General features: G+C 47.2%; 1 protein-coding gene across 2 annotated transcripts in view; it reads right to left on the minus strand.

Moving 5' to 3' along the window:
- The window catches only part of imp4 (IMP U3 small nucleolar ribonucleoprotein 4), a 28,314-nt gene that overhangs the window by 2,786 nt on the left and 3,379 nt on the right, over positions 1–22,149 (minus strand). The window contains exons 4-8 of one of the 2 annotated variants that reach the window (XM_072246836.1): positions 16,916–17,025; positions 15,385–15,517; positions 7,776–7,930; positions 4,323–4,417; positions 73–146 (exon numbers count right to left, since the gene is read on the minus strand). In XM_072246836.1, coding sequence (XP_072102937.1) covers positions 73–146; positions 4,323–4,417; positions 7,776–7,930; positions 15,385–15,517; positions 16,916–17,025 — 567 coding nt within the window. The other variant, XM_072246837.1, reaches the window with a different exon arrangement.

A 22,149-nucleotide genomic window follows, 5' to 3' on the forward strand; every position in this document is an offset into this window, starting at 1 on the left:
TATTTCCATATTCCCCCTCATCGTCCACCCCCAGTGACAAGTGTTTTGTGGCTCTGGGGAGGAGATACTTACGCTTCATTTCGAACCTGGGCCCCACTTCGGACAGCTCCACATTCTTGTGATCCACCTTTTTGTAGACGTGGTGCCTGGGGAGCAGCAAGACTGGCGGTTAATTCCAGAGCGAGCGAGAAATAGCAGAGTTGGGGAAACCCGCGTCTCCCTCCACGTCTCACTGGCTTGGTAATCGTAGGCCCCTTCCACCAGGGCATTTATGTGTCACCCTCGTCCACTGGGCAGGAGATACAAAAGCCTGAAAGCACATACCACCAGGCTCAAAAAAAACTTCTACTCTGCAAGACCATTCAACGGTCCCAGGTATGATGAGATGGACTCTTGGCCTCACAATCCATCTTGTGATTGTTGGACTGAGTTACAGAATTAGTATTTTTCTTTGAGTTTAATGTACCAAATTTTTTTTTGTTTTATGTAACTATCTATATACACTCAGTGGTTATTTTATTAGGTACACCTGCACACTAAAGCAAATATCTAATCAGCCAATCATATGGCTACAACTCAATGCATAAAAGCATGCAGACATGGTCAAGAGGTTCAATTGTTGTTCAGACCAAACATCGGACTGGGGAATGTGATCTAAGTGATGTTGACTGTGGAATGCTAGTTGGTGCCAGAAAGGGTGATTTGAGTATCTTAAAAACTGCGGATCTCCTGGGATTTTCACGCACAAAAGTCTCTAGAGTTTACAGAAAATGGTGCGGAAAACAAAAACCATCTGGTGAGCAGCAGTTCTGTGGGTGAAAACATCTTGTTAATGAGAGATGTCAGAGGAGAATGGCCAGACTGGTTCAAGCTGACAAGAAGGCGACAGTAACTCAAATAACCATGTGTTAAAACAGTGGTGTGCAGAAGAACATCTCTGAGTGCTCAACATGTCGAACCTTGAAGTGGATGGGCTACAGCCGCAGAAGGCCATGAACATAAACTCAGAGGGCTCTTCATTAGGTACTTAATAAAGAGAACTCCGAGTGTTTGTAATGTGGCAGCTTCTTCCCTGGGCAGAGAATTCCTCCTCATGTCTGCCCTAAATCTACTCCCATGAATCTTGTGGCTGTGTGCCATAGTTCTAGTCTCACCTACCAGTGGAAACAACTTGCCTGCCTCTATCTCATTTACTCTTTTCATAAATTTTTATGTTCCCGCAAAATCCTCTCTCATTCTTCTGAATTCCAGTGAGGAGCGAGTGCATGCGCAGAGAATGTATCCTATAGTGGGGGCGTCTAGGACCGTAGGGCACAGCCTCGGGACTTCACTTCAGAAAAGAGATGAGGAGAAATTTCTTTAGCCAGAGGGTGCTGAATCTGTGGAAGCTCGGCTATTGAATATATTTTAAAGTGGAGGTTAACAGGTTCTTGATTAGTAAGGGAGTTGTATGACATGTATAGGAAGCAGGGAGTAAATAAGGTGCTTGAGGAGTATAAGAAGTGCAAGAAAATACTTCAGAAAGAAATCAGGAGGGCTAAAAGAGGACATGAGGTTGCCTTGGCAGTCAAAGTGAAGGATAATCCAAAGAGCAAAAGGATTGTAAGGGATAAAGTTGGTCCTCTTGAAGATCAGAGTGGTCGGCTATGTGCAGAACCAAAGGAAATGGGGGAGATCTTAAATAGGTTTTTTGCGTCTGTATTTACTAAGGAAACTGGCATGAAGTCTATGGAATTAAGGGAAACAAGTAGTGAGATCATGGAAACTGTACAGATCGAAAAGGAGGAGGTCCTTGCTGTCTTGAGGAAAATTAAAGTGGATAAATCCCCGGGACCTGACAGGTGTTCCCTCGGACCTTGAAGGAGACTAGTGTTGAAATTGCAGGGGCCCTGGCAGAAATATTTAAAATGTCGCTGTCTACAGGTGAGGTGCCGGAGGATTGGAGAGTGGCTCATGTTGTTCCATTGTTTAAAAAAGGATCGAAAAGTAATCCGGGAAATTATAGGCCAGTAAGTTTAACGGTAGTAGGTAAGTTATTGGAGGGAGTACTAAGAGACAGAATCTACAAGCATTTGGATAGACAGGGACTTATTAGGGAGAGTCAACATGGCTTTGTGCGTGGTAGGTCACATTTGACCAATCTATTGGAGTTTTTTGAGGAGGTTACCAGGAAAGTGGATGAAGGGAAGGCAGTGGATATTGTCTACATGGACTTCAGTAAGGCCTTTGATAAGGTCCCGCATGGGAGGTTAGTTAGGAAAATTCAGTCGCTAGGTATACATGGAGAGGTGGTAAATTGGATTAGGCATTGGCTCAATGGAAGAAGCCAAAGAGTGGTAGTACAGAATTGCTTCTCTGAGTGGAGGCCTGTGACTAGTGGTGTGCCACAGGGATCAGTGCTGGGTCCATTGTTATTTGTCATTTATATCAATGATCTGGATGATAATGTGGTAAATTGGATCAGCAAATTTGCTGATGATACAAAGATTAGAGGTGTAGTAGACAGTGAGGAAGGTTTTCAGAGCCTGCAGAGGGACTTGGACCAGTTGGAAAAAATTGGGCTGAAAAATGGTAGAGGGAGTTTAATACAGACAAGTGTGAGGTATTGCATGTTGGAAGGACAAACCAGGGTAGAACATACAGGGTTAATGGTAAGGCACTGAGGAGTGCAGTAGAACAGAGGGATCTGGGAATACAGATACAAAATTCCCTAAAAGTAGCATCACAGGTAGATAGGGTTGTAAAGAGAGCTTTTGGTACATTGGCCTTTATTAATCAAAGTATTGAGTATAAGAGCTGGAATGTTATGATGAGGTTGTATAAGGCATTGGTGAGGCCCAATCTGGAGTATTGTGTTCAGTTTTGGTCACCAAATTACAGGGAGGAATTAAATAAGGTTAAAAGAGTGCAGAGAAGGTTTACAAGGATGTTGCTGGGATTTGAGAAACTCAGTTACAGAGAAAGGTTGAATAGGTTAGGACTTTATTCCCTGGAGCGTAGAAGAATGAGGGGAGATTTGATAGAGGTATATAAAATTATGATGGGTATAGATAGAGTGAATGCAAGCAGGCTTTTTCCACTGAGGCAAGGGGAGAAAAAAACAAGAGGACATGGGTTAAGGGTGAGGGGGGGAAAGTTTAAAGGGAACATTGGGGGGGCTTCTTCACACAGAGTGGTGGGAGTATGAAATGAGCTGCCAGACGAGGTGGTAAATGCGGGTTCTTTTTTAACATTTAAGAATAAGTTGGACAGATACATAGATGGGAGGTGTATGGAGGGATATGGTTCATGTGCAGGTCAGTGGAAAGAGGCAGAAAATGGTTTGGCACAGCCAAGAAGGGCCAAAAGGCCTGTTTCTGTGCTGTAGTTTCTATGGTTATGGTGAGAAGGCAGGAGGCTGGGGGTTAAATCAGCTATTATGGAATGGCGGAGCAGGCTTGATGGACCAAACTGCTGAATTCTGCTTCTATGTCTCATGGTCTATAGTCCCCAGCGACCCAGTCTCTTCTCTTGGGATGATCTCCTCTGCACCGCCACCAAAGCCAGAGTGACAGGAGAGATTGTGGATGCTGGAGGATAATGAGCTCTGCGGACAGGCACGCTTCCACATCCCTATTCGCCTTCCCTCTTCGCGGATCAGCAGGCAGCCGTTTGGCCCACCATCGCATCCTCTATCCTAGCCCCTTTATCGCCAGCAGCAGCAGCGAAAGGAACACCAGCAGGTCTGCAGGGTTATCAATACAGTAGCACAGCAAGAGCCCGAAGCGACAAAGCAGAATCACCAATACAGACAGGGAATTGAAGGTCACAGAGCCATTTAGTCGCGGCTGAACCATTAAAAATGCCTACTCCCATTGACCTGAACTGGGACCATAGCCCTCCCATCCATGTCCCTATCCAAATTTCTCTTAATCGTTGAAATGGAGCCTGCATGCACCACTTGTGCTGGCAGCTCATTCCACACTCTCACAATCCTGAGCGAAGAAGTTTCTCCCCATGTTCCCTTTAATCTTTTTGTCTTTCACCCTTAACCCATGTCCTTCGGTTGTAGTCTCATCCAACCTCAGTGGAAAAAAACTGTTTGCATTTACCCCTCAGAATTTTGCGTACCTCTATCAAATTTCCTCTCAATCTTCTACATTCCAAGGAATAAAGTCCTAACCTATTCAATCTTCCCACATAACTCAGGTCCTCCAGACCCGGCAACATCCTTGTAAATTTTCTCTGTACTCTTTCAAAACTATTTACATCTCTCTTGCAGGTATGTGACCAAAACTGCACACATTGGATGTCGGGCTGAAGGGCCTGGGTTCAGTACCTACCTGAAGGAGATGTAGTCGTCTTGGTTCGCAAACGTGATCACTCTCTTGCTGTCGTCTTTAGGGACTGGGAATAAATACTTCAGGATGCTAGATACCTGCAGCACAAGAAGGCAGTGGAATTCAGCACCCAACAACTCTGCACACAGTGACATCTCCTGGACAAGGATGCCATGCTGAGGTTTAATAACTAGTTGGCAGCCGCTGCAGTGGAAGCACCTTAAGCAAGGGGTCCCCAACCCTTTCTGCACCGCGGACCGGTTTAATATTGACAATATTCTTGCCGACGGCGGGGGGTGTTCAAGTAGGGTTAAACTCACCTCAACATGTCTTTTACAGTTAGGGTTGCCAACTTTCTCATTCCCAAATAAGGGACAAAAGTAGCAGTCAATACCGGACACCTGGGTTTACCCCGAGAAAGACTACCTTGCGCGGGCACCTCTGTGCGTATGCGCATACGTGCCGATTTTTCCCCCACAGATCTGTTTTGGCTAAATCTTCCCAACTACACTGCACATACATTATTTCTACTTGATATAGGCTGTGTATTTATCATATCATTCCTGCTTTTACTATATGTTAGTGTTATTTTAGGTTTTATGTGCTATTTGGTAGGTGATATTTTGGGTCTGGGAACACTCAAAAATTTTTCCCTTAATAAATTAATGGTAATTGCTTCTTCGCTTTACGCCATTTCAGCACGAACGGTTTCATAGGAACGCTCTACCTTAGTGGGGGAAATACGGGACAAGGGCGGTCCCGTATAGGATAATCAAATTTAGCCCAATATATGGGACGCCCCGGCAAATACGGGACAGTTGGCAACCCTATGTTCAAGTTCAACAGTGCGTGACAGGGAATGAGGAAAGGTGCAGCTGACTCATATCGTTTCCTTGCGGCCCGGTGGTTGGGGACCACTGCTTTAAGCTACTTTTACACTCACAAAATGCTGGAGGAATTCAGCAGCTCAGGCAGCGTCCCTGGAAATGAATAAACAGTCGACGTTGCTGGCTGAGACACTTCCTCAGGACTGAGAAGGAAGAGGGGAAGATGCCAGGATAAAACAGTGGGGGGGAGGGGAGGGGAAGGAGGGTAGCTGGAAGGTGATAGGTGAAGCCAGGCGGGTGTGAAAAGTCAAGGGCCACAGAGGAAGGAATCTGATAGGAGAGGAGAGTGGACCACAGGAGAAAGGGAAGGAGGGGTCCCAAAGGGAAGTAATTAGCAGGCAAGGAGAGTGGACAATAGAGGAAGGTGGGGGGGGGGGGGAGGAGGGAGAAGAGAATTTTTTTTACTGGAGGGTGAAATTGATTTGCTTTCTCCTGCTAAACCACTTCCTATAAAGCTGTTTACGCTGTATATACATGCTGGTATTTATGCACAATTTATTTCAAATATGTACTTTAACATCCAACTTACTTTTATATAATTTAACTTTATAATTGTTGAGTGTCGCAGGGCATGCAAACACACCACAGCATATTCCCAATACATGTAAACGTCATTATGTGCCATGTCCTATGACGTGGGCGATCATGGTCTTTCCATGACCAGGGTTGTTCTTGGCAAAATTTTTACAGAAGCGGTTTGCCATTGCCTTCTTCTGGGCAGTGTCTTTACAAAGACGGGTGACCCCAGCCATTATCAATACTCTTCAGAGATTGTCTGCCTGGCGTCAGTGGTCATATAACCGGGACCTGGTGATACGACCATCCACCACCCGTCCCCATGGCTTCACAAGACCCTGATCCAGTGGGGGGGGGGGGGGGGGAAACAGAAAGCAGGGTTACCTGTAGGCCAGACCATCTTACACCTCCTTTGGTAGAGACGTATCACCACCCCGCCACCCATTTGCACAGTAGTGTAGGAATTGTTTTCGTGTTGCACCGAACTGCTCCCGCCAAAAGTAAACACAGCAGTTTTCATGACATGTGAGTGATGATAAACCTGATTCTGACCTGGGCCGCTATTGTGGACTGAGAGTGGGAGGGGGGCAGGGAGCCGGGAATGATGATTGGGAAAAGGGGAAGGGAGGGGGAGAGAGGGAAGCATCATTTTGTAATGATCAATAAGCTAACTGTTCTGAATAAAATGAAGTTGCCTGTTGCCTCAGGACTGGGTGTGTCTGTACCCACACCAACCACCCCGCCCCTGGCACTCCTCTCTGCCATCTGTCCCACACCCCTCCCACGGTCCTCCACCCTCCTTCCAACATCCTTTGCCCCCGTCAGATTTACAAATTCACTCTCTGCTCCACATTGACAAATACAGCACTATGCAAAAGTCTTAGGCACCCTAGCTACATACATGTACCCAAGACTTTTGCACAGTACTGAATTATGTACACTTTATTCTACATATGCACCTGAACAACATATTCTTATATAATCCTTTCTACTTTATAATGGTTGAATGTTGTCATTTTTTGTTGCATGGCAATCCAACACACCACAGCAACTTCTAATCCATGGAAATGCATATGGCAAACAAAAGTCGGCCCTTGAGAGGGTGTGCCGGCATTGGAGATGGTCCGGAGGAGGCTTACGAGAATGAAAGGGTTAATGCAATGAAGGCAGCGTTTGGTGGCTCTGGACCTGTACTTACTGGAGTTTATGAGAATGAGGGTTGATTATTGACAGGCATAGACAGAGTGGATGTGGGGAGGATGTCTCTAGAGTCTAGGACAGCAGGGCACAGCCTCAGAATAGAAGTACGTCAATTTATAACAGAGGTGAGGAGGAATTTCTTTGGCCAGCCGGTAGTGAGTCTGTGGAATTCTTTGACATAGATTGCTGTGGGTCATTGGATATTTTTAAGGTGGAGGTTGATAGGTTTCCTGATTAGTCAGGGCATTTAGGGTAATGGGGGAAAAAGGCAGGAAAATGGGGTTGAGGGAGATAATCAACCATCCATTGCAGAGCAGACTCGATGGGCTGGATAGCCCAATTCTGTTCTGACTGTGCAAAAGTCAGACGCAGATTAGTCCAGGGTGACGCAACATCTATGGTCGACCCTGACCAGCAGAGGCCTCAGAGCACTGCTGCCACAAAACAACACATTCTGTGATATACATTAGTGATAATAAACCTGATTCTGATTTCAATATAGTGTGTAATGTCTTGATCTGTATGAATAGTATGTAAGACACTGTACTTGCTTAGAGATGCAGCCTGGATTAGGCCAACCCGGTATGTATTTGGAATGTGGGAGGAAACCGGAGCACCCAGGGAAAACTGTAGGGGGGAACACCGAGACTCCTTACTGAGGATGCTGGGACTCAATGCCGAACTGCGACGCCGTAATAATGTTGCACTGACCCGCGACGTAATTTCACTACGTGACAATAATGAATCAATGCCAACCGGTGCTCACGAGGACGCGCGGGTCGCCGTGACTACGTTGGGGGGGGGGGGGGGGAGGCGCGAGCGAGGGAGAGAAGGGCTTTTGTGCAGCACTCACCCTCTGTCCGAGCCTGGACGTCAGGTTGTGGAAGATGAGGTGGGGGTGGGCCTCCGACATGGTGCCGAGGTGGGGGATGTCGTGCCGCATCACCACGTTGGAGAGAGCGAAGTACGCCGTCGGGCCGAAGGGCAGGTGGCAGACCACCAGGCCATCTGCAACGAGAGGGATCGGTTCCGTGATGCACAGAGACACAGAGCACAACAGCAGAGAAACAGGTCCTTTTGCCTAGCTAGACCTGCTTCTCTGCCTTCTCCCATCAACCTGCACCCGGACCCGAGCCCTTCATACCTCTCCTGTTGATGTATCCACCCAAATTTACCTTAAATGTGGAAATCGACCCTCATCCACTGGTTCTGCTTGCAGCTCATTCCACTCTCACACCACCCTCTGAGTGAAGAAGTTCCTCCTCAGGTTCCCCTTAAACATTTCACCTATCACCCTTAACCCATGACCTCTCACTCTAGTCCCACCCAACCTCAGAGGAAAAAGCCTGCTTGCATTTACCCTATCCAAAACCCTCAATTTTGTATACCACTGTCAAATCTTCCCTCATTCTCCTTCGCTTCAGGAAATAAAATTCCAAACTATTCAATCTTTCCCTCTAACGCAGGTCCTCGTCCTGGAAACATCCTTAAAAATATGTGTATAAACATCCTTATACAGTTCTGTGCAAAAGTCTTAGGCACATATCTATAGCTAGGGTGCCCAAGACTTTTGCACAGTACTATAGTAATTTAATGTATTGCAAGGTACTATTGCTGCCAAAAAAAAATTTCATGACATATGTGAGCACTCCTTCTCTGCCATCTGTCCACCTCTCCACCTTCACCATTCCCAACATAGAAAATAGGTGCAGGAGTAGGCCATTCGGCCCTTCGAGCCTGCACTGCCATTTATTATGATCATGGCTGATCATTCAACTCAGAACCCCGCCCAGCCTTCCCTCCATACCCCCTGATCCCCGTAGCCACAAGGGCCATATCTAACTCCCTCTTAAATATAGCCAATGAACTGGCCTCAACTGTTTCCTGTGACAGAGAATTCCACAGATTCACCACTCTCTGTGTGAAGAAGTTTTTCCTAATCTCGGTCCTAAAAGGCTTCCCCTTTATCCTTAAACTGTGACCCCTTGTTCTGGACTTCCCCAACATCGGGAACAATCTTCCTGCATCTAGCCTGTCCAATCCCTTTAGGATTTTATACGTTTCAATCAGATCCCCCCTCAATCTTCTAAATTCCAACGAGTACAAGCCCAGTTCATCCAGTCTTTCTTCATATGAAAGTCCTGCCATCCCAGGAATCAATCTGGTGAACCTTCTTTGTACTCCCTCTATGGCAAGGATGTCTTTCCTCAGATTAGAGGACCAAAACTGCACACAATACTCCAGGTGTGGTCTCACCAAGGCCTTGTACAACTGCAGTAGTACCTCCCTGCTCCTGTACTCGAATCTTCTTGCTATAAATGCCAGCATACCACTCGCCTTTTTCACCGCCTGCTGTACCTGCATGCCCACTTTCAATGACTGGTGTATAATGACACCCAGGTCTCGTTGCACCTCCCCTTTTCCTAATCAGCCACCATTCAGATAATAATCTGTTTTCCTATTTTTGCCACCAAAGTGGATAACTTCACATTTATCCACATTAAATTGCATCTGCCATGAATTTGCCCACTCACCCAACCTATCCAAGTCACTCTGCATCCTCTTAGCATCCTCCTCACAGCTAACACTGCCACCCAGCTTCGTGTCATCCGCAAACTTGGAGATGCTGCATTTAATTCCCTCATCCAAATCATTAATATATATTGTAAACAACTGGGGTCCCAGCACTGAGCCTTGTGGTACCCCACTAGTCACCGCCTGCCATTCTGAAAAGGTCCTGTTTATTCCCACTCTTTGCTTCCTGTCTGCTAACCAATTCTCTATCCACATCAATACTTTACCCCCAATACCATGAGCTTTAAGTTTGCACACTAATCTCCTGTGTGGGACCTTGTCAAAAGTCTTTTGAAAATCCAAATATACCACATCCACTGGTTCTCCCCTATCCACTCTACTAGTTACATCCTCAAAAAATTCTATGAGATTCGTCAAACATGATTTTCCTTTCACAAATCCATGCTTTGTCCGATGATTTCACCGCATTCCAAGTGTGCTGTTATCACATCTTTGATAACTGACTCCAGTAGTTTCCCCACCACCGACATTAGGCTAACCGGTCTATAATTCCCCGGTTTCTCTCTCCCTCCTTTTTTAAAAAGTGGGGTTACATTAGCCACCCTCCAATCCTCAGGAACTAGTCCAGAATCTAACGAGTTTTGAAAAATTATCACTAATGCATCCACTATTTCTTGGGCTACTTCCTTAAGCACTCTGGGATGCAGACCATCTGGCCCTGGGGATTTATCTGCCTTCAATCCCTTCAATTTACCTAACACCACTTTCCTACTAACATGTATTTCGCTCATCCCTTGTCCCGCCAGATTTACAAACTTGCTCTCTGCTCCACGTTGACAAATACAGTCCCGTGCAAAAGTTTTACACAGCCTAGCTACATAGATATCCCCAAGACTTGGAACATAGAAATCTACAGTACATTACAGACCGTTCAGCCCACAATGTAACCTATCAGAAGAGGCTCTCAAAAGACCCTATTGTATCCGCTTCCACCACCGCTGCTGGTAGTGCATTCCACGCACCCATGACTCTGTGTGAAAAACTTACCTCTGACATCCCTTCGGTACCCATTTCCAAACACCTTAAAACTATGCCCCCTCGTGTTAGCCATTTCAGCCCAGGAAAGAGCCTCTGACTATCCACACGATGAATGTCCCTGATCTCATACACCTCTATCAGGTCACCTCTCACCCTCCGTCACTCCAAGAAGAAAAGGCCGAGTTCACTCAACCTATTCTCATAAGTTACGCCCTCCAATCCAGGCAACATCCTTGTAAATCTCCTCTGCACTTTTTAAAAATAGTATCCACATCCTTCCTGTAGTGAGGTGACCAGAACAGAACACAGTACTCCAAGTGGGGTCTGACCAGGATCTTATATAGCTGTAACATTACCTCTCTGCTCTTGAACTCAATTGCATGGTTGATGAATGCCAACACTCCATATGCTGTCTTAAAAACACTGTCAACCTGTGTAGCAGCTCTGAGTGTCCAATGGACATGGACCCCAAGATCTCGCCGATCCTCCACACTGCCAAGAGTCTTACCATTAATAGTATATCCCATCTTCATATTTGACCTACCAAAATGAACCACTTCACACTTATCTGGGTTGAAGTCCATCTGCCACTTCTCAGCCCAGTTCTGCATCCTATTGATATCCCGCTATAACCTCTGACAACCCTCCACACTATCCACAACACCCCCAACCTTTGTGTCACCAGCAAATTTACTAACTCACACTTCTACTTCCTCATCCAGGTCATTTATAAAAATCACAAAGAGGAGGGGTCCCAGAACAGATCCCTGTGGAACATCACTCGTTACCGACCTCCATGAAGAATACGAAAAATCTACTACCACCCTTTGCCTTCTGTGGGCAAGCCAATTCTTGATCCACAAAGCAAGGTCTCTTTGAATCTTATCAAATGTCTTACTGAAATCCATATACACTACATCCACTGCTCTACCTTCATCAATGTGTTCTGTTACATCCTCTATGAACTCAATCAGGCTCATAAGGCACGATCTGCCCTTGACAAAGCCATGCTGACTATCCCTAATCAGATTACGTCTCTCAAAATACTCACAAATCCTGCCTCTCAGGATCTTCTCCAACAACTTGACCACCACTGAAGTCAGAATCACTGGTCTATACTTTCCTGGGCTATCTCGACTCCCTTTCTTGAACAAGGGAACAACATTTGCAACCCTCCAATCCTCTGGCACTTCTCCCCTCTCTATTGACGACACAAAAGATAATCCCAAAAGGCTCAGCGATCTCCTCCCTCGCTTCCCACAGTAGCCTCATCTGCTCCTGGTGACTTATCTAACTTAATGCTCTTCAAAAGCTCCAGCACATCCTCTTCCTTAATGTCTGTATGCTCAAGCGTTTCAGTCTGTTTTAAGTCACAGTTGTCAAGGTCTTTTCCCCTTGTGAACACTGAAGCGAAGTATTCATTAAGTACCTCCGCTACCTCCTCCGACTCCATGCACGTTTCCACTATCGCACCTGATCGATCCTATTCTCACACAGCTCATCCCCTTGCTCTTCACATACTTGTAGAATGCCTTGGGGTTTTCCTTAATCCTGCCCACCAAGGCCTTCTCATGGCCCCATTCAAGCTCCTTCCTAGCAACCTTGGAATTTTCTAGAACTCTAACAGTGCCTAGTTTCTTGAACCTTTTGTAAGCTTTTTTTTTCTTAACTAGATTTTCTACATCCTTTGTACACCATGGTTCTTTAACCCTACCATCCTTTCCCTGCCTCAATGGAACATACCTACGCAGAACTCTGTGCAAATGTTCCCTTAATATTTGCCACATTTCTGCTGTGCATTTCCGAGGACATCAGCTCCCAAGTTCCGGCCTAAAGGCTGATTTATAGTTGTGTGTCAAATCAACACTGTAGGTACGGCGTAGCCGCGAACCCTACGCAGAGCCTACGCCGACCCCTACGCCATAGCCTGACGCGCACCGCTTCCAAAATGTAACTACGCGTCGCGGCAACGCAGACTGCAACAACTGTGATTGGTCCGCTTGGTAGCGTCGCAGATCCTCCTACGCTGCAACAGCTTCCCATTGGGCGACTGAAGGGCAGGGAAGGAACTCTGGCTGCAATGCTTTCCATAAAGCTTTACAGACCTCCGAAATTATGGAGGACACATTTCGCTTTTACGAAAAAAGACGCTCACTTTAAACTTGTTTACCTCGAGAAAGACTACCATGACCATGAAGCCTTGCACGGGCAGGTGTGTGTGTGCGTGAATTGCAGAGTGATGCAGACGCACCAACACAGAAGTATAAATGCTCACAACGGCATAGCCCACTTGTGTAGACTATGGCGTAAGCTGGTACGCACAAGTATTAATCAGCCTTTATAGTATCATATTTCCCCCTACCCCAATTAAATGTTTTCCTAAATTGTCTGCTCCTATCCCTCTCCAGCGCTATGGTGAAGGAGATAAGAGTTGTGGTCACTACCTCCAAAATGCTCTCCCACCGAGAGATCTGACACCTGATCAGGTTCAGTTTCCAATACCAGATCAAGTACAGCCTCTCCTCTAGTTGGCTTATCTACATATTGCGTCAGGAAACCTTCCCGAACACAGCTAACAAACTCCACCCCATCTAAACCTCTTTTGCTAAGGAGATGTCCATCAATATTGGGAAAGTTAAAATCTCCCATCACAACAACCCTATTGTTATTGTACTGTTCCAGAATCTGCCTCCCTATCTACTCCTCGATATCCCTGTTACAACAGGGGGCGGGGGTTAGTCTGTATACAAAAAAAGCACCCAGTAGTTCCACCCCCTGCAAATCTAGTTTAAACCCTCTCTAATAGCATTAGGAAACCTCCCCACCAGGACATTGGTCCCACTTGGATTCAAGTGTAACCCGTCCTTTTTGTACAGGTCACACCTGCCCTGGAAGAGGTCCCAATGATCCAAAAAATCTGAATCCCTGCCCCTTGCTCCAATCCTTCAGCCATGCATTTATCCTCTACCTCATTCTATTCCTATACTCACTGTCTCGTGGCACAGGCAGTAATCCCGAGATTACTACCTTTGAGGTCCTGCTTCTCAGTTTCCTTCCCAACACCCTGTAGTCTGCTTTCAGGAAGGGCCTCCACCATTTTTCTATCCATGTCGTAGGTACCAATATGTACTACGATCTCCAGCTGCTCGCCCTCCCATTTCAGGATATCGTGGATGCCTTCAGAAACATCACGAACCCTGGAACCTGGGAAGCAAACTACCATCCTTGTTTCTTTTTCGTGCCTATCTGTCCCCCTAACTAGAGTTCCCTGCCATCCTCTTCCATTTCCTACCCTTCTGAGCCCAGACTCAGTGCCAGAGGCACGGCCTCTGCTGCTTCCCCCAGGTAGGTTCCCACCACCCGCCCCCAAAACAGTACTCAAAATGGAGTACTTACTGTAAAGGGGGCAGCCACTACCTGACGCCCGCCCTCCCCTCTGCTGATGGGTCACCCACTTTCTGTCTCCTGTGGCCCCGGGGTGATTACCTGCCGGTAGCTCCTGTCTATCACCTCCTCACTCTCCCCAACAAGCCGAACGTCTCCAAGGAGCTGTAGCTCAATGCACCTGGCGCAGATGCGGCCATCAAGGAGACTGGAGGTCTCCCGGACATCCCACATCTGACACCCAGCACAGAAAACTGGCATCGCAGTCGTACTCACTATTCTAATGCGCTGATACCCGCAACACGCTCCTTTTTAAAACTTTTCTCCCAGACCTGTGCAAAGCTCACTCTCTACGAATCGATTGGTCTGCCGCTAATGCACTGGACCCCGCAAAACGCTCCTTTATAAAACTTTTCTCCCCGACCTGTGCAAAGCTCACTCTCTCTTTGAATCGACTGTTTCACCACTTCTGCACAGGAAGGCACTGGAAGAACATCCTTGCTTGGACTGCGTTCATCATTGGCGTAAACGGCGTATTTCACTGTATGTATCGATGTGCATTGGACAAATAAAGCTAATCTTTACCTTTCTGCCATTCTCCACCCACATTTGCAACAAAATTTTTAACGCTGTAATTGTAGTCACCTCCACCCTTCCTCTGTCAGCTCATTCCTCACACCCAACACTCTGCGTGAAGCTTAGTTCTCTCCCGTCACTCTAAACCTGCAGCTTCTCACTTTGTATTTCCTTCAGGTTATGTTGCAACCTGGCCGGCCGCAGCCCAGTCCAAAGAGTGAGGCCGATTCCAATGCTCGCCCTTATCTAGGAAAGGATGTGCTGACATTGAAGAGGGTCGACAGGAGGCTCAAAGAACGATTCTGGGGATGAAAGGAGCGTTTGATGGCTCTGGGTCTGTACTCACTGGAATTCAGAAGAATGAAGGGGAATCTCATTGCAACCTATCGAACGTCCAAAGGCCTCTACAGAGTAGATGTGGAGAGGATATTTCCGATGGTGGGGGAGTCAAGACCAGAGGACACAGCCACAGAACAGAGGGCCATCCATTTAGAATGGAGACAAGGAAGAATTTCTTCAGCCGGAGAGAGATGAATCTGTGGCCACAGGCGGCTGTGGAGGCCAAGTCATTGAGTATGTTTAAGGCAGAGGCTGATAGGTTTTTGATTAGTCAGAGCATGAAGGGATAGGGAGAATAGGAGATTGGGGCTGAGAGGAAAAATAGATCAGCCCTGAAGAAATGGTGGAGCAGACTCCAAGGACCAAACGGCCTAATTCTGTTCCTATATCCTCTAATAGTCTTTGCCATCCGTGACCACTTCCCCATCAGTGAACCTGGGATATGATACTGCCAGATGTCTGTCTGCTCTGCCCCTCCTACAGAACACAGCTTCCACCGCACCCCACGTAACTTGTCACCTAAACTGGGACACCTTGGCACCTTCTGTGCTCCCCCAGAACCACCCCCTCCACCACATCCGTGATCTGACCTGGGACGCCGCGGTGCTCGTGCACGACAATCAGGTCAGTCACCGCGTTGGCCTTGCACGCCGTCACCAGGGCCTCGATGTCGTGCTTCCCTCGGTTCATCCGCTGGCTGCCGGGGAAGATCAGCTTCAGCTCCTGAAACAAACGTACATGGGGGTGAGAAGTTCAGGGAGCAAAGCTGGGGAGAATAAAATATAATCACCTCTGGGAAACTGTGGGGCTTCTCCCCAAGCTGGAGAGAGGGCAGAGGAGATTTAAGATCTCAGTGGCCACTATATCAGCTACCTCCTGTACTGAACAAATTGGCCACTGAGAGCATGTTTGTGATTTTCTGCTGCTGTGACCCACCCACTTCAATGTTTGATGTGCTGTGTGCTCAGAGATACTCTTCTGCACACCACTGTTGTAACATGTGGTTATTCGAGTCAGTGTTGCCTTCCTGTCAGCTTGAACCAGTCTGGCCATTCTCCTCTGACATCTTTCATTAACAAGGTGCTTTCAACCACAGAACTGCCACTGGTTTTTAAAATATATTTCTGGCACTTTTCTCTGTAAACTCAACAGACTGTTGTGTGTGAAAATCCCAGGAGATCAGCAGTTTCTGAGATACACAAACCACTCCGTGTGGCACCAACAATCACTCCACAGTCAAAGTCACTTAGATCACATTCCTTCTCCCATTCAGAACAACAAACTGAACCTCTTCACCAAGTTTTTTTAAGTGTTGAGTTACTGCCACTTGGCTAACTGATCAGACATAGGATGGATGTAGATGGATGTAATGCTTTACAGTACCAGCGAACTGGATTCAAATCTCACCACTGGGAAGGAGTTCTCCCCATGACTGCATGGGTTTCCTCCGGGTGCTCCCGTTTCCTCCCACAGTCCGAAGATATAATGGTTGGTAAGTTAAGGGTTGTAAGTAGCCCTGTGATTAAACTTGGATTAAATCAGAGGATTGCCGGGTAGTGCAACTCAAATGGACGGAAGGGCTTATTCTGCGTTGTATCTCAATAAACAAATACTTGCATTAATGAGCAGGTGTATAGGTCGACACAATGTGTACATCAGTGACAATGAACAAAATCCATTTTATTTTTCATTTAATTCATACCCTTCCAGCCACTCTGCCCAGCAACCCTCCGATTTAACCCTAGCCTAATCATAGGGCAATTTACAATGACCAATTAACCTACCAACCTTTCGACTGTGGGAGGAAACCAGAGCACCCAGAGGAAACCCACGTGGTCACAGGGAGAACGTACGAACTCCTTACAGGCAGTGGTGGGAATTGAACTCGGGTCGCTGGAAGATCCTGAACACACCACGGATTCTATCATTTCACACCAGGGGTAATTTGGCAATTTACAGGGGCCAATTAACTACCGACCCCACCGGTTGTTGGGATGCTGGGAGAGAAACCCACACAGAGACAGAGGCCGGGGTCGCAGTCGAACCCGGGTCTCTGGCACCGTGAGGTTTACCCACTGCGCCACTGCACAACAGCGATCTGACATCAGCGCTCTCTCTCACCTTGGCAAACTGCTTGAGCTTGGCGCTGGGGTCCCGGGAGGTGGTGATCATGACTTTCGGGTCCTCCACTCCGGCCCACCTGTACTCGTCGTCCACCTGACTGCTTACTCCTGCAAAGGGACGGAGGTCGGTGATGGAGAGCTGGCCTGGCCTCTAGAGACGCACGGACAGCACCTCCAGTCCAGTAATTGGTGCCCCCCCCCCCACTATCCCCCATTTCCCTCTCTCATCTCATATCACCTCCCTCTGGTGCTCCTCCCTCCTCTCCAGCCCTTTATCTCTTTCACAAATCGACTTTTCAACTCTTTACTTCAGCCCGCTCCCCCTCCCGGTTTCACCTGTCACCTTGTACATCTTTATCCCCTACTCCCACCTTCTTACTCTGGCCTCCACTCTTTCCCAGTCCCGATGAAGGTGGTCGTCCCGAAACGTCGACTATTTACTCTTTTCCATTGATGCTGCCCGGCCGGCTGTGTTCCTCCACCATTTTATGAGTTACGGTCCGCCAGCTATGCAAAGGATGTCATTACGCGGGCCCGGGGGGGTGGGGGTAAGATTCACCAGGATCTTCTGGGGACCGGAGGGCTCGATATCTCGGTTTATGAGGAGAGGCTGGACAGACTGGGACTGCTTTCCCTAGAGTGAAGGCGGTTGAGGGGTGACCTTGTAGAGGTTTATAAAGCCATGAGGGTCGTAGATAAAGTGGATAGTGACAGTCTTTTCCCGCAGGGTAGGAGCATCTAAAACTAGAGGGCACAGGTTTGAGCGGAGGGGTTCACTAGGAACCTGGGGGGCAGGTACTTCCACACAGAGGGTGGTGGGTTTATGGAGCTGCCAGAGGAAGTGGTTGAGACAGGACACTCACGATGATAAACGGACAGGAAATGCTGAGGCTTTATAAGCCATTGGTCAGACTGCATGTGAACAGCTTCAGGCCTCTCATCTAAGAGAGGATGTACGGGCATCGGAGAAAGTCCAGAGGAGAATGATCCCAGGAATAAAAGGTTAACATACGTGGAATGTTTGATGGCTTAGGGCCTGTAATCGCTGGAGTTTACAAGAACGGGGGAAGCTCACTGAAACCTATTGAATATTGAAAGGACGAGATAGAGTGATTGCATAGAGGAATTTTCCTATATCGGGGGAGTCTAGGTCCACAGGGCATAGGCTTTGAATAGAAAGATATTTCTTTAGAACAGGGACGAGGAATCTATTTCGTAAGAGGGTGGTGAATCTGTGAAATTATTTGATACAGATGGCCGTGGAGGCCAAGTGGTCAAAGGTAGGATGTGCAAACTCTACACCAAGTATTCAGTGCCAGAGATGTTGAAGTTGTCTAAGACGTTGGTGAGGCCAAATATGGAGTATTGTGTCCAGTTTTGGTTACCTACCTACAGGAAAGATGTAAGTCAGGTTGAAAGAGTACAAAGAAAACTTACAAGGATGTTGCCGGGTCACTCATTGGAGACTCTATAGTCAGGGGAGCAGACAGGAGATTTTGTGGACGTGAGAAGGACACCCACATGGTTTGTTGCCTCCCGGGTGCCAGGGTCCGGGATGTCTCTGACCGGGTGCACGACATCCTGGTACGAAAGGGAAAGCAACCAGAAGTTGTGATACATGTTGGGACCAATGACATAGGCAGGAAGAGGGATGAAGTCCTGAAGTGTGAGTTTCGGGAATTAGGCAGAAGGCTGAAGAACAGGACCTCAAGGATGGCGTTCTCAGGATTGCTGCCAGTGCTACGTGACAGTGATGGTAAGAATTGGAGGAGATGGCAGTTGAATGCGTGGCTGAGGAGTTGGTGCAGGGGGCAGGGTTTTAGATTTTTGGATCATTGGGATCTCTTCTGGGGAAGGTGGGACCTGTACAGATTGGATGGGTTGCACCTGAAATCGAGGGGGAGCAATATCCTTGCAGGTAGGTTTGCTAGCATGGTTCGGGAGGGTTTAAACTAATTTGCGAGGGGGATGGGACCCAGAGTGGTAGAGCAGTGAAAGAAGTGCATGGAGTAAAGCCAGATCTAACATACAGAGAGGCCTTAAGGAAAGAGAAGCAGGATAAACGGTGTAGAGACAATAAGGTAGAAGGGCTGAAATGTGTGTACCTCAATGCAAGAAGCATCAGGAACAAAGGTGATGAACTGAGAGCTTGGGTACATACATGGAATTATGATGTAGTGGCCATTACAGAGACTTGGCTGGCACCAGGGCAGGAATGGATTCTCAGTATTTCTGGATTTCAGTGTTTTAAAAAGGATAGAGAGGGTGGAAAAAGGGAAGGAGGGGTGGCATTACTGGTCAGGGATACTATTACAGCTACAGAAAGGGTGGGTAATGTAGCAGGATCCTCTTTTGAGTCAATATGGGCGGAAGTCAGGAACAGGAAGGGAGCAGTTACTCTACTGGGGGTATTCTATCGGCCCCCTGGTAGCAGCAGAGATACAGAGGAGCAGATTGGGAGGCAGATTTTGGAAAGGTGCAAAAATAACAGGGTTGTTATCATGGGTGACTTTAACTTCCCTAATATTGATTGGCACCTGATTAGTTCCAAGGGTTTAGATGGGGCAGAATTTGTTAAGTGTGTCCAGGATGGATTCCTGTCACAGTATGTGGACAGGCCGACCGGGGGAATGCCATACTAGATCTAGTACCAGGTAATGAACTGGGTCAGGTCACAGATCTCTCAGTGGGTGAGCATCTGGGGGACAGTGACCACCGCTCCCTGGCCTTTATAATTATCATGGAAAAGGATAGAATCAAAGAAGACAGGAAAACTTTTAATTGGGGAAAGGCAAATTATGAGGCTATAAGGCTAGAACTTGCAGGTGTGAATTGGGATGATGTTTTTGCAGGGAAATGTACTATGGACATGCGGTCGATGTTTAGAGATCTCTTGCAGGATGTTAGGGATAAATTTGTCCTGGTGAGGAAGATAAAGAATGGTAGGGTGAAGGAACCATGGGTGACAAGTGAGGTGGAAAGTCTAGTCAGGAGGAAGAAGGCAGCATACATGAGGTTTAGGAAGCAAGGAGCAGCTGGGTCTATTGAGGAATATAGGGAAGCAAGAAAGGAGCTTAAGAAGGGGCTGAGAAGAGCAAGAAGGGGGCATGAGAAGGCCTTGGCGAGTAGGGTAAAGGAAAACCCCAAGGCATTCTTCAATTATGTGAAGAAGAAAAGGATGACAGGAGTGAAGGTAGGACCGATTAGAGATAAAGGTGGGAAGATGTGCCTGGAGGCTGTGGAAGTGAGCGAGGTCCTCAATGAATACTTCTCTTCGGTATTCACCAATGAGAGGGAACTCGATGATGGTGAGGACAATATGAGTGAGGTTGATATTCTGGAGCATGCTGATATTAAGGGAGAGGAGGTGTTGGAGTTGTTAAAATACATTACGACAGATCAGTCCCCGGGGCCTGACGGAATATTCCCCAGGCTGCTCCACGAGGTGAGAGAAGAGATTGCTGAGCCTCTGGCTAGGATCTTTATGTCCTCATTGTCCACGGGAATGGTACCGGAGGATTGGAGGGAGGCGAATGTTGTTCCCTTGTTCAAAAAAGGTAGTAGGGATAGTCCGGGTAATTATAGACCAGTGAGCCTAACGTCTGTGGTGGGAAAGCTGTTGGAAAAGATTCTTAGAGATAAGATCTATAGGCATTTAGAGAATCATGGTCTGATCAGGGACAGTCAGCATGGCTTTGTGAAGGGCAGATCATGTCTAACAAGCCTGATAGAGTTCCTTGAGGAGGTGACCAGGCATATAGATGAGGGTAGTGCAGTGGATGTGATCTATATGGATTTTAGTAAGGCACTTGACAAGGTTCCACACGGTAGGCTTATTCAGAAAGTAAGAAGGCATGGGATCCAGGGAAGTTTGGCCAGGTGGATTCAGAATTGGCTTGCCTGCAGAAGGCAGAGGGTGGTGGTGGAGGGAGTACATTCAGATTGGAGGATTGTGACCAGTGGTGTCCCATAAGGATCTGTTCTGGGAGCTCTAATTTTCGTGATTTTTATTAACGACCTGGATGTGGGGGTAGAAGGGTGGGTTGGCAAGTTTGCAGACGACACAAAGGTTGGTGGTGTTGTAGATAGTGTAGAGGATTGTCAAAGATTGCAGAGAGACATTGATAGGATGCAGAAGTGGGCTGAGAAGTGGCAGATGGAGTTCAACCCGGAGAAGTGTGAGGTGGTACACTTTGGAAGGACAAACTCCAAGGCAGAGTACAAAGTAAATGGCAGGATACTTGGTAGTGTGGAGGAGCAGAGGGATCTTGGAGTACATGTCCACAGATCCCTGAAAGTTGCCTCACAGGTGGATAGGGTAGTTAAGAAGGCTTATGGGGTGTTAGCTTTCATAAGTCGAGGGATAGAGTTTAAGAGTCGCGATGTAATGATGCAGCTCTATAAAACTCTGGTTAGGCCACACTTGGAGTATTGTGTCCAGTTCTGGTCACTTCACTATAGGAAGGATATGGAAGCATTGGAAAGGGTACAGAGGAGTTTTACCAGGATGCTGCCTGGTTTAGAAAGTATGCATTATGATCAGAGATTAAGGGAGCTAGGGATTTACTCTTTGGAGAAAAGAAGGATGAGAGGAGACATGACAGAGGTGTACAAGATAATAAGAGGAATAGATAGAGTGGATAGCCAGCACCTCTTCCCCAGGGCACCACTGCTCAATACAAGAGGACATGGCTTTAAGGTAAGGGGTGGGGAGTTCAAGGGGGATATTAGAGGAAGGTTTTTTACTCAGAGAGTGGTTGGTGCGTGGAATGCACTGCCTGAGTCAGTGGTGGAGGCAGATACACTAGTGAAGTTTAAGAGACTACTAGACAGGTATATGGAGGAATCTAAGGTGGGGGCTTATATGGGAGGCAGGGTTTGAGGATCGGCATAACATTGTGGGCTGCAGGGCCTGTACTGTGCTGTACTATTCTATGTTCACCTGAGTAATATGGAAAGAGTGAATAGGCTAGGACTTTTATTCCTTTAACTATAGAAGATTGAGGGGAGATTTGATAGAGGTATAGAAAATTATGAGAAGTATAGATAGGGTAAATGCAGTCAGGCTCCTTCCACTGAAGCTGGGTGGGACTGCAACTAGGGGTCATGAGTTAAGGGTGAAAGGTGAAAGGTGAAAAGTTAAAGGGGAACACGAGGGGAAACTTCACTCGGAGGGCCGTGAGAGTGTAAGCAAGCTACCAACACAAGTGGTGAATGCGAGCTCGAATTCAA

This window comes from Mobula birostris, chromosome 29 (genome assembly GCF_030028105.1).
Source record: "Mobula birostris isolate sMobBir1 chromosome 29, sMobBir1.hap1, whole genome shotgun sequence".
Lineage (NCBI taxonomy): Eukaryota > Metazoa > Chordata > Chondrichthyes > Myliobatiformes > Myliobatidae > Mobula > Mobula birostris.